Source organism: Toxotes jaculatrix, chromosome 24, assembly GCF_017976425.1.
Source record: "Toxotes jaculatrix isolate fToxJac2 chromosome 24, fToxJac2.pri, whole genome shotgun sequence".
Classification (NCBI taxonomy): Eukaryota; Metazoa; Chordata; class Actinopteri; family Toxotidae; genus Toxotes; species Toxotes jaculatrix.
The window spans coordinates 586,365-598,815 of record NC_054417.1 but is presented as its reverse complement, the minus strand read 5'-3'; the positions used below and the strand labels follow the sequence as shown (position 1 = coordinate 598,815).

At 45.6% G+C, this 12,451-nt stretch overlaps 2 protein-coding genes across 2 annotated transcripts; one reads left to right on the top strand and one right to left on the bottom strand.

Moving 5' to 3' along the window:
• The first annotated feature begins 142 nt into the window (after positions 1–142).
• LOC121177716 (dynein light chain Tctex-type 3-like) lies at positions 143–1,755 on the top strand. Its single transcript, XM_041032030.1, has 5 exons — positions 143–362; positions 596–637; positions 873–996; positions 1,158–1,235; positions 1,334–1,755. Exons 1-5 carry the CDS (start codon positions 327–329, stop codon positions 1,405–1,407), a joined length of 354 nt encoding a protein of 117 aa, XP_040887964.1. The 5' UTR covers positions 143–326; the 3' UTR covers positions 1,408–1,755.
• A 481-nt stretch (positions 1,756–2,236) lies between these two features.
• On the bottom strand, positions 2,237–9,867 carry LOC121177670 (cytochrome b-245 heavy chain). Its single transcript, XM_041031973.1, has 13 exons — positions 9,713–9,867; positions 9,275–9,367; positions 7,903–8,013; positions 7,660–7,744; positions 7,349–7,497; positions 6,374–6,555; positions 6,060–6,192; positions 5,872–5,964; positions 5,332–5,585; positions 4,430–4,592; positions 4,206–4,352; positions 3,903–4,027; positions 2,237–3,597 (listed from the first exon to the last, which is right to left on the bottom strand). Exons 1-13 carry the CDS (start codon positions 9,755–9,757, stop codon positions 3,480–3,482), a joined length of 1,698 nt encoding a protein of 565 aa, XP_040887907.1. The 5' UTR covers positions 9,758–9,867; the 3' UTR covers positions 2,237–3,479.
• Between the last annotated feature and the right edge of the window lie 2,584 nt (positions 9,868–12,451).

The following is a 12,451-nucleotide window of genomic DNA, read 5'->3' as shown; positions in this document are numbered from 1 at the left end:
GTAGGTGAGTTTAAACAGCATGTGTGTCTCACAGTGAGTTGCATGTTCCTCTGAGTTGTACCGTGTGTGTGTGTTTGGCTGTTCGAAGCCGTTTTACTCGGTTTTTGCTGCGCGTTGATCGCGGCTGCAGTTCCGCCGGCAGCCAGCAGGCGGCAGCAGCCGCTCCCCGCGTCCCGTCGCTCTTGTCCGCCGTCGTTGACCGTCGACAGCCCGCCGGAAGTCCGCCACGGCTCCGTGTTTACCTCCGAGCAGCTTCGCTTTTTCCTCTAATTTTACGTGAAAACAACAACAAGGAGAACAAACAGCTGAGCCACTCTGAGGCGGCGATGGAGGAATTTCACAGCGGCAGCAGCAGCAGCGAGGTTTGTCCCTGAATCCTCTGATCTCATTTATCTGACTCTTTATTCATCTGCCTGAAAAACGCTGTTCGCTGTAAAATCATCCAGTAATCGATCACATCAGGTTCAGAATCAGCTGATGGACGGAGCAGCTGTTTACAGTGGCCATGTTAGACAGACTGAGCTGTGTGTAGGTGCGCTTAGTGACCCGGATGTTTCCAGTGGCACAGTCTGATCTTCTTCTGTCTGACTTTCAGGGCTCGTTCAGCTCAGAGGAGGCTGAGAACACCGTGAAAGAGGTAAAGTTTTAAAACACCTCACACGTTAAAGCTCATCAGCCTCTGTCAGCTGTGAACACATGGTCACATGATCAGACCACAACCTGAAGCTGTTCTTCTGAAGTGCACAACAGAGTTTGCTGTTTACTCTGGTCTCCTGAGGGTGAAGCAGCATCCAGTGATTAACACATGACTGTGAACACTGATGTGTGTGTGTGTGTGTGTGTCTGTGTCTGTGTCTGTGTGTCTGTCTCAGTGTATAGAGAACGTTGTAGGTGGTGACGACTACAGTCAGACTCAGGTGAATAAATGGACGGCCAGCATCGTGGAGCGCTGCCTCACACAGCTGGTCAAACAGGGGAAACCATACAAATACATCGGTACGAGTTTGTGTGTGTGTGTGTGTGTCTGCGTGTGTGTGTCTGCAGGAAGTGATCTCACACTCTTCAACTCATAAGAGTTCAGTTTTGATCCTTTATGGCTTCATGTCTGATAAAGATATTAAATCAGTAAACGTGTGTGTGTGTGTGTGTCTGCACAGTGACGTGTGCTGTGATGCAGAAAACAGGAGCAGGACTCCACACAGCTAACTCCTGCTACTGGGACACAGCCATGGACGGTGAGGACGACGTCCACGCATCAGTTTCAGATTCGTACGTTTTGGTACAACAGTTTTTTTTCCCTCCTTAAACGTGTTTGTTGTGTTTGTGTCTGCAGGAAGCTGCACTGTGAGATGGGAGAACCGCACCATGTACTGTGTGGTCAGTGTGTTTGCTGTGGCTATCGCATAGCACACACACACACACCGTATAAATAAATATACATAATGGCCACCGGTATCAGCAGAAGATGACTGCAGAGTATCTGTATGAACAGCAGGGGGCGACCACGTGTCACAGACCTGAGGAGCAGCTGCAGAGGAGACAACAGCTGGGTTTCCTTCATGTTTTCACCTTTAACAGCGTCTCCTGTGCCGCTGAGGCCTGACGGCTGCAGCACATTCACTCTCATTCTTCTTCTGTGGTTTTGTTTCTGTTTATTATAGGAATCGTGTGAGTGAGAGGAAGAGCTGCTGTACTCAGATCAGTTTACTCTCAACAAGTCATTTCTCTTAAATGAATAAAGGCAGACGATCAGTCTGTGTTTGATCTGTTATTTCACCTTTAATGCTCTGAAAAGCAAACTTCCTGTTTCTGTGCTGAAGCTGTATTTAGCGCCGAGCGTCAGGTGCTGACTTCGGTTTCTAATTCTGATCTCTGATCAGTTTAAAATGGTTTATTCAAAAACACAGAGCAGCATCAAAACCAGCCTGACGTGCTCCTGTCAGACGTCAGGTTAGTTCAGCTGAGGAATAAAAAGTTTGATCGGGAATAAATCAAATCGGCAGCTCTTTGACTTTTTAGAAGAAACGTAAAGAACCGTTAGTGACATGAATTTCCTATCAAGTTCTCTGTTGTGTGTGAAATTATGTTTCGCAAAGGTCAGGAAATGTAAAAATAGTCATTAATTAAAGTTCCTTTTTTTGTTTGCACATCTATAATTACAACATGTTGTAGGTGGAGCTGCTACAGGACGTCTCTGAAAGTTTATCATCCATGAAAGGAAACAGTAAACAGATGCTGAGAACGATCTGTTCAGGTTTATTTTTAAGAAACCAGAGACGCAGCGGACGCGTCTGAGCAGAGCTGCAGGACAAACTTGACAAACAGCAGGAACATTAATTACTGATCAGGAAAATAAAAAATTCCATTTACTGAAAATGTTCTGGTGCTTTCTGTCCCTCAGTGGATGGAATTTGCTGAGTTGTCATGGAGATGGTTCAGTTATCATGTGACTGACATTCCATACACAGGTCACATGACAACCCAAACATCTCCATGACAACTGAGCAAACTTGTTTGTGGATAATAACAGTGACTGAGAGCAGAGCCTCCGGCTGATGTGTGTTTCAGACTCTTTGATGATCAATAACTGATTGATCTTCTGTCCATCAGCTAATTGTTTGTGAACAGATTTAGCTCGCTGCTAACTGTCATTAGTATAAAACCTGCTGAGGAGATTCATCGGGATGATGAAGGTTTCATGTAATCACATATACGATGAATCAGGTCAGATCACTCGCCTGCTTTCCTCCCAGCTGTGCTGCCATTTTAAATTTACATAAAAGAGACGTGTAGTCACTTTTTTATTTAGACATGTCAGGAAATGATCACATGATAGAACAAAATGGCTGCTGCTCATTTTTCCAACCAAAGCATCAAAGCAGGACTGATGGTTTCAGTCTCTGCTCGAGCAGCGAGGAGCTGGTTAGATGTTCCTCCACGTTCTCTCGGTTTGATGCAGGTTTCTTCTCTTTGTTTGTTTTTTGTTTTTATTGTTGTTTTTAGCGCAGAGACAGACACTGAGCTCGATCACGGCTCGGCCTTTCGTTTCTTTTCCACCTGTTTCCTCACCAGGTGTGAAACTTTCACCGTCTGGTGTCAGACCTGCTTTTCAGAAACCGTGGCCGCGCTCAGAGAGCTGCGAGCACTTTTGAAAGCAGCAGCATTTCACTTATTGATGTAACACAAAAGGAGAACAAAGCAATGAGGAAAATACCGCAGAGCTATTTCCTCGTTGTTTGAGCAAGAACAGCGTCTTTGCAACAGGTTTGCGGTGAGAAGCAGCGAGCAGAGGAGCAGTGGAGTCCAGCACAGTCTGATGTCTGTGGACTAAACTCAGTACATTCAGAAAAGGTTGTGTTTGTGGTGTGAGACGTGTGAAGGACCCGGTGTAAAAACATAATCGACCTTTGACCTCCGTCACGTGGTGGTGGTGGTGGTGGTGGTCTTCCAGCTCCTGTAGATTTATTCTCTTATTCATTTTAGAAGTTTTCTTTGTTGAAGATGAACTTGACGTCGGTTTCTGAGTGGGACAGACACTGCTTCTCCAGAGACTTCCCCAGCTGAGGTGGACCACACAGGAAGACGCCCACTTTAGTCCTGAGGACAGAGAAAGACGTGAGACATCAGGGCGATGTAGAAGCAGCAGGCGGATCACAGCACAGAGCTCTGTGACGGAGTCTGTGTCCTGATGCTGCTCAGCTGTCCTTTCCTGTTTCTAACAAAGTCTTTTGGACAATTTAACATTAAACCTGAAAGTCTTCACTCACAGGAACAGGAAGCGTGACTTTGTTCGAACTCCCTCTGACATTAAAATCACTTTGTAATCGGCTGTTATTTGAGTTTACAGGTGTAGATAAGATAAAGTGTGAGTATTGTGTGAGTTGTGTGTCTAAAGGCCTCACCCTGGGTGCTTTGACGCAATATTGGTGAACTCATTGTCCCAGTTGGGTTTCCCGTACAGAGTCTTCTGTTTGAGCCCTGTGATTGGGTCGTTCTCGGCCTCGTGGTGAACACGGAAATGAGCCGCCTGACGAAAGAAGAGACAGAATCTGAAGGACACACGTGAAAAATGTTTGTCCATGTATAGACAAACATCCTGTGTCCTGGATGTCTCATCTGGTTCCACCTCAGCTCAAAGACATTACAGTCCTCAAACTGGACATAGACACACACACAGGGACACGAGTTTGATGTCTCCGTCATACCTCGGTCTCCTTCCAGCGGGTGAGGTAGATGTTGTAGCTCAGGAAGTCGGTCATCCCCTTCTCCGTCATCTGACCCTCCAGAGACTGCAGCAGGTCTGCGAACCACTCGAAGGCCTGCGTCTCCGGACACAGCCAGTAGAAGTAGATCTGAGGGACAAAGGGAGAGTTTATTCTCTTCATATCCAGCAGGCCAGTGGAAGGACGCCTGTTCTGGTCTGTCTCACCTTCTTGGTGAAGACCTCCTGGTTGTTCTGGATCCGTTTGTACCACACAGACTTGAGGATGGAGGCGAAAGGAGTCACTCCGATTCCTGCGCCCACCAGCATGACCACCTCGTACCGAAACACGTCCTCACTGGCCGTACCAAACGGGCCGTCGATGGCGACCCTGAGACGAGGTGGACAGAGAGACAGAGAGAGGGGGAAGGTTTAGACTGTGACAGCCGTCAGATAAATGTGGTGGATCAGAGAGTAGAACATTTCCAGCTGTGCAGAGTAAACGTACTGTCCCTCTCTCAGATGGACAGACAGAGCGTGTGCGACGCAGTGAATCATTCGTCCAGTTTCATCTCATCAAACAGAAACGTGTTTGATAAAATGAATCAAAGATCAAAACCTCACTGAAAAGCAAATCTGGAGCAACCTGCTGCTTCAGATTCATCTCGCGTTTCGCCTGAAGCGCCTAGAAAAACAACGTCTTTGTAGAATTTGAAGACGTGATCACTGTCTGAGGCTTTGTTCAACAAGTGCAGTCGAAGTGTAACCAAGTGCACAGCAAAGTGCTCTGAGGGTAGTTTGATCCGAGGCAGCAGCTGTGAATTCAGGCCTCGCTCTGTTATCGTCTGTCCTGAAGAGAAAAGCGCTGCAGCTGGATCAGCAGGGGAAACTACATGTACGCAGGGAAGATTGTTTCTGTTGTTGTGTGATTTCTACAGTTTCCTTGCCTCTGCACTGTCTCCTGAAAGGAAGAAGAATTACACACACGCACAATAAACCGCTCAGGGCTGTAAATGTGACCCCCGCTGCCAGCTTTTCAAAGCAGAGCTGGATCGAGACGGAGGGTGCAGTTAAATGCAATCACAGCCACAATTTTCCTCTTTTATCACCCACATCCCCAGCGCTCGTACTTGGGCAGATTCCAGGCCTCCTGAGTCTCAGTCTTGTCTCCTCCGCAGGCCTCGTACAGAGCCTGAGTCCAGTCCCCGACGATACGGATGTGGGCGCTGAAGTAGTCCTCCTCTGGGGCGGAGGTCAGGGTGAAGGGATGCCACTCCAGCCTGGAGATGGATGGACACTGGATGAAGACGTACTGACCCACCTCCATACTGAAGCCTTTCCTCTTCATCTGCAGCTCCAGAGTCTTGGACGGGTGCATCACCACCTGTAGACCAGGTACGGGGGTTATAGAGTTATAAATAGGATTATTTATTAGTATTAAATAACAATGAGCGATTTTTATAGTGATTATTCCCCATTTTGATGAATTCCATAGTTAGTCCATGGCTGAACCTTCACCACTGTCAGTGGAAATCTGCCAAATAGTTTCAGGGATCTCCTGCTAACAGTCAAATAAACTTAGAGCCACAGGGTGTGACGGTACCCGACCTGCTGCCTTTCAGTCACAGTCCTCGGCTCTGTGTATCCCCTCTAATCAAACTCATACTCACCTTGGTGATGACCACTTTCTGGTGGGATCGATAGATGCGGACGAGCCTCTCACACACGTAGAGAATCATGGGGCCCACCACCCACTTCCATGTCTAGAGAAAGGAAAACACACAGTGATGCTAATAACCATTGTGAAGGATGTTGGCAGCTTGTGGAGGCTGATGTGAAGTGACTGCAAACAGCTCACCATCGGTGGGTTTCCAGCGAACTCTGGCACAGCACAGTCCGACCCATTTTTTCCCCAGTCTTCAAACTGGTCAGCGCAGAGGTCTGGTTTGTTTGTCTGCAGGCTAGCAGGCGTCTGTCCTCGCACGATACGCCTGCAGTCAGAGACACAGGGAGGAATAATGTTGTTGTTGTTGTTATGCTGGACAGATGCACATGTAACTAAACTTTAGCTTTGTGGTATTTAAATGTGAATGTGTTTATTTTTTAAATTGTATATAACATAATTACTTAGATACTGCTCTCATTAGACCAGCCTGATCTGTGCTGTCTTACCCGTAGCCGTGGAACACCAGGCCGATGAAGAAGATGACGAAGAGATGGTGGGTGTACCAGAAGACCTCGAAGTACGACCTGCGGATCACCTCCATAGACGACGTGACGATGAGGATGAGGGCCAGTGTGATGGCCACGCCCGTCAGCCCGGCGATGGTGGTGAACATGACGATGGTAGGATTCTGCATCGACACACAATGTGAATTACAGGAAGAGCTCACACATTAAAACTCTTCTCTGCTGAAGATACTTGAAGTGGAAGGTGTGATCGTGAGAACATGAGCTGAAGTGTCAGTTCGAGTGCGAAGCAGTGGAAGTTTTTGTTCTGAAGTGTGAGGACTGAAAGGAGCTGAGGTGTTAGTGGGAATGTACAGACTGAATAATGACAGATGAAAGCAGTGGAAGTGTTTGTGATGAAAACAGTTTTTCATTCTGGAGAGTAAGAGACGAAGGTGAGGTCTAAAGATGAGGAGCTTTGAGCTCAGTAAAAACACTTAGTGAAATGACAGAGGAGCAGTTTTCATTTTAAGAATAAAGTGATCTGCTTTGGTAAAACGAGGATTTCATCTGTGGCAGGAAGCAGCTCGAGCACATGTTGGTCTGCTGCTCACTGAGTCATTAAATATCAGACTTTGTATGAGACGCTGTATATTTTATGTTGTGATGACACAGAAGATCTAAGATCTCATTCGTTTTTTGTGTTATGGCTTTTGCAGAGATGCATTTGGAAGCTAAATACTGTAACTGGAAAGAGGAAGTTTGTGAAACGACAAAATATTTGCAAAGACAAATATCTCCAAAGAGGAAGTTTGTCCGATGAAGTAATACAGACATTAAATTTAGCAACCAAGTGGTGGGGATTTCACAGATTTTAGTAACACAAGAAGCGTCCAACTACATGTTGTGTGACTGAAAATAAAAAAAAACAGTGAAGCAAACAAATATGAACTCGTATTCTGCAGTGACATGACTGACCGTCTCGTTGGTCCTGATGGGGTTCAGGAAGGATGCGTTGTCTCCGGTTCCGATTTCAGAGAGGATGAAGGGCAGGAAGCTGCTGTTTCGGTTCAGCTGGGCGTCCATGAAATACTCAAAGTTAAACAAGTGTGCAACGATGTGCACGGCTGCAAGCAGGACAGTAAGGAGAGGGACATGAAGACGAGTCAGTGCAGTACACACAGAAACAGAGGTCTGTTCCCCACATGAACAACACACTGCATTGGTTTGAAGTCTGTGAAGTGAGGGAACCACCTGCAGTCTGACACCTTCATAAACCTGCTGCTTACCTGTATGGAAGGCGATCATATAAGCCACCAGTTTGTGGAAAGTGAGGTTTCGGTCCAGCTGACGAGCGGCCGTGCGGCTGCAGTACTGAGAGCAAATAGGAAAGACTAATACGTTAATGTTACATTAATGAGCTGATTAACGATGAGAACAAGAAAAACAGTGAAGAGTGTGTTCTTCAGGTAAATTCACTCGTCTGAAACTAACAAAGCCTGCGGAGAAAACCTGGGTGTTTTCGTGGATACCTGGATGGAGCCGCGCAGGAAGGACAGGAGGTTTCTGCAGACTGGCAGCAGGACGAGCATGCAGTTAAAGTTGAGGCAGGCGGCAGGAGCTCTGGCCCAGGGCAGGGCATGCTGATGAGAGAGTGGGGGAGATGTGATGTCAGGTATGATGTGAAACGGTGTGATGGTTTCTCTGCGGTGCAGGAACATGGCTGTGTCTGTAGATAGATGCTGGTGAGAGTGCACCTGCCCAAACCCTCACCACTGTGGCTTACCTTAACAAATAACTGACGCTCATATTATCTTTCACCTCAAACCTGAGTCCTGACGCCAGAATTACCTCAGCCTCGCCTCTCTAATGTTAACATCTGGAGTTTTCAGATTTCTTTGTGCTTTGAGGGATAAAAACTGTGACGAAGCACAGAACAGCAGAACAACTGTTCCTTATTTCTCTTCATATTTGGTCCCATTAAATACAGAATAAGCACAAATACAGCAGAAAGCAGAGCCTCTGTGTTTCACTTCTGCTGGCGTGGAGCCAGCTGTGCAGGCTGTGGTATTGACTCAGTGTGTCATGAACCCAGCTGTGACCGCAGAGAAAACCTGAAGCCTGACGTCAGACCTCCTCCCTCCTCTCTGTGGAGGTGTGATGGCAGACACGAGGCCGTGCAGGCGAGGTGAGATCAGTGCGGGCGTGGGCGAGTCTGTCGGCTCTGAGGTGAATTTGCTGTACAGCACCATTCAAACCCACAGAACTTTATTCTAACAGATCCAAACAGTGACCAGAGGAGCAGCTTTCTGTTTTTATAATGAATATTAACATCATACAGTTTTAACTGAAGCAGGCAGGTTTCCAGTGTATGCTGTATATATGTCATATTAAGATTTTAAAGTGATGTCACAGTGATCAGTCCAGGGATCCCACGGTATTAAAACATGTGAAAGAAATTTCAAATTAAACCAAATCGAACAGGAACTAAATCATTTGAAAGTGAAAGCAGTCAGAGATCAGAGATCTGGAAACATTATATTCTGTTTGATATCATGATCATCAAACATTCACATTTCAGACGCTGGAACCAAAGACCTGATGATTCGTTCATGGAAACAGCTGCAGATGAATTGTCTGTGTACTGATCTATTGATTGATCCAGCTCTGTATAGTCCAGCGTCTGTTGTTAAAGCCGTTTGATGCGGTTAGTGATGGGGACGTTAGCAGCTGCTGCATCGTGAGGAACTGAAAAAGACCAGGTCCTGTTTTTGGAAATGACTCGTTTCATATTGTCTTAAAACATTAGTGAGTTGCAGTTGAATTAGATGGGTTTTACTCCAGTTAGTGAAAAGTGTAAATGTAAATCTGATGATCATCTCTGATGCTGCAGGTCAGACTCACCCCGAGCAGCACCCTGGTGTAAAACCAGCGCTCCACCAGGAAGGCCATGTAGAAACGGACGAACAGGTAGGCATTGATCCCCAGCCATACCAGCTGTAACACACACCCAGACACGTCAGGCTGAAGGCAAACTACGCTCCAGCAATTCAACACTCGCTCATAATTCATGAATGATCAGCACAGATTAGAATAAACCACATCTTTAATTCTAATAAATCAGTTTTATAATGTTTACGGACACCAGCAGAATCACAGCAAAATCACACAGTCTGTCTTCTAACTGCATCTTCCTAAACATTCCCACCTTTAACCGAGTCAGAAATCAAAGCTGTGCAGCAGGATGCAGGTTTATCAGGTTATACATAAAAAATGAAGGATCACTAATTAATCTGAACCTTAGAAACTGAGCAACGTTGTGATTAAATCATATATACTCACAATGACAAAGGTGGAGAGTCCCTCATTGGCAGCAAAGTTCCCCATGATGAAAAGTGCCTCTGAAACGGTGTGTGTGGAGGAGTGTGTGTTAATGTGATAATGTAGAAGGAAGCAGGAAACGGTGAAGGAGCACAGTAAAGGGTGCAAGGGACTGATTACTCATTTTGTAACCTTAGCTTGAAGCGAATAAGGAAGTGACCCTTCAGGCTTTTTCAGAGGGAAGGTCTGTCGTCCCACAGCTGCTGGTTTCCTCCTCATTCATCCCTCCGATCGGAAAATCCACAGACAGTCTGAAAGGTTCCTCACTGTTCTGACTGCTGGTGTTTATCAGTTAGTGAAAACCAGAGAAAAACATTCAGAGTTTCCCTGAGCCCAAGAAGACGTAACGTCTTCACATGTCTTGTTCTGTCCAAACAACAGTCCAAACCCAGAAAGACATTCAGTTTAAAATGATGTGAAACGGAGAAAAGCTGCAGCTCATCACAGCAGAGAAGCTGGAGGCAGAATATCTGACATTTATTCCCTGATAAATGATCAATAACTGTCTTTCACTATTGTCATCAGGCTGCACAGTATTTTCTTTTCAAGAGCGAGGACATGTTTTCTTTGTTGTTGTTGTGCCGTGGACCTTGACGTCTGATGGCAGCATTATACGTCCCATACCTTAAACCCCTGGAAAACATTTCTCCATGACTGTGACGTGAATTTCTTTCTAATGAAATGTTCACAATGAGAAATTATGAAACAGGCCAACAGTTTGTGCAGAAATCCTGCCCAAGATTTAGTATTATTTATTTTCCCCTCTGTGTAGGACACGTTTTATCATATTCATATTTTATGCCAGCTGTAAAGTAAATAATCAGCAGTGTTGACATAGTTTTCTGCTTCTGTTTATTATTCTAATCTGCCGAGCACAGTCAGACTCCAGGTCTCTGACTGGGCGCTGTATAAATAAAAGTGAACTGAACTGAATTGAATCTGCTTCTCAGCATTGACGGGAAAGTTGAAAATGCAGCTCAAACCCTGACAAATCAAAGATGCTCAGAACAGGAAGAGGAAGGATCAGGGCCGCTGGTCGACGCCCTCCTGTCACAAGCAGCAGTTGTTGGGTCGTGGATGTGTTAACGCTCAGGTGATGGTTGAGGAACTTGAGACTGGATGGTGACACTGTGAGTTTGAGGCAGAGGAAGTGGCAGATTTCTAAATGTGAAGTAAAACAGAATATTAATTGCCTCATGCTTCCTGTTTCAAACTAAAGTGCAGAAAGGGAAACACCTGAAGCACAAACTGAACGTGGTTCACAGCAGAACAGAAAAGCATGTGCAACGTTAAACAAGCACAAAACTAAAGTGTTTTACTTTTTGATAGAAGATGGTTTCTGATCATCCCAGAGGGATGAACAGCTGCTTCATCAGCTGCAGAGGCTTTTTGTTAAAAATAATAAATGACAGAACATGTGAAGTGTTGGATGCGATCAGGGTCACCATCTTTAAGTTTTATCTGGCTTTAAAAACGAGGCCTACAGCACTGAAAGAGCTGCATCAGTTCAGATCTGACTTTCACTCAGGGATTATTGTCAATCAGATCACTGCTGATTGTCCCCCGGGATTTAATGTTGTAGATTATATCACAAGCATTGAGCTTAAATCCAAAAATGGCGAGCACGATGTCTGTGGGATGAGTGAACGCGCAAAGCTCCAGGAAATGACTGCCGGGCTGCCGCTGAGCAAGGCACCGGTCCCAGTGTTAGAACTCTGCCTGGTGCCCAGTGAGCTCTGGTGATAGCTCCAGTGATAGTTTGCTTTGTTTCTGTGGATGTGTGTGTGATGTGTGTGTGTCTGAAATGTGTTTTTAATAATAATTTGAAAGCTTTAAAATCCTAAAAAGAATCAGATTCAGATCAGAGGACACAAAGGACAGTGTGTCAGAGCGTTACTGCCACCTAGCAGCAAACAGAGGAGCCACTGATCATAGAGAAGTAGGAGACGGACTGATCAGAGTCCTCTGAAGGACACAGTCAGTGTCTGTCTGTGGGACAAATGTTGATTTGCCATTAATTTCATTTCACAGTGATTCAGACAGTGAAGCATGAAAAATAATGATCTGAGACAAATGAAACGGTTTTAATTCATCGAAGATAAACGTGTGTGTGTGTGTGTGTGTGTGTGTGTGTGTGTGTGTGTGTGTGTGTGTGTGTGTGTGTGTGTGTGTGTGTGTGTGTGTGTGTATGTATGGTATAGTATTGGACTCATTCTGTCACATCTCGTGTTTGTCACTCTGCCATTAAACTTCAACCTTGTTCAGTCTGAATAATGTATTTTCCCCATTCGCTTCCACAACCATCTGTCTGCTTGTTCGACACCACCAGAGACACACACACACACACACACACACACACACACACACACACACACACACACACACAGAGTATAGATGTACTGTATGAAACCTAAATGCAGGCCTGTGTATCCTTGTATTTGACGTGTCTGTGTCACTGGAGGTTGTTGGGATTGTTTTGTGTATTTGTTTCAGTGTTTCTGTATTTTTCTCTTTTCTGATTTCTCACCCTGACCTGCACCTGTCAGACTGTCCTCTTGGACAGAATGTGTGAGTGTGTGTCTGATGTCAGATCCCTCGTCCTCTGCTTCCGTCTCGCTGCTTCAGACCGTTCTTGATATTTTCTCTGGCTGTAACAGTAACATGGCAGTGACCCCGCTCCCCGCAGCAGTGAGACAAGCT

Coding starts and splice junctions, on each gene's coding strand:
- LOC121177670 (XM_041031973.1), bottom strand. CDS start 9,757: ATGGGGAACTTTGCTGCCAATGAGGGACTCTCCACCTTTGTCATT. Junction 6,193..6,373: donor CTGGTGTTCCACGGCTACGG/GTAAGACAGCAC, acceptor CTCTGACTGCAG/GCGTATCGTGCGAGGACAGA. Junction 4,028..4,205: donor CCCGCTGGAAGGAGACCGAG/GTATGACGGAGA, acceptor TTCTTTCGTCAG/GCGGCTCATTTCCGTGTTCA.
- LOC121177716 (XM_041032030.1), top strand. CDS start 327: ATGGAGGAATTTCACAGCGGCAGCAGCAGCAGCGAG. Junction 363..595: donor GCGGCAGCAGCAGCAGCGAG/GTTTGTCCCTGA, acceptor TCTGACTTTCAG/GGCTCGTTCAGCTCAGAGGA. Junction 638..872: donor CTGAGAACACCGTGAAAGAG/GTAAAGTTTTAA, acceptor TGTCTGTCTCAG/TGTATAGAGAACGTTGTAGG.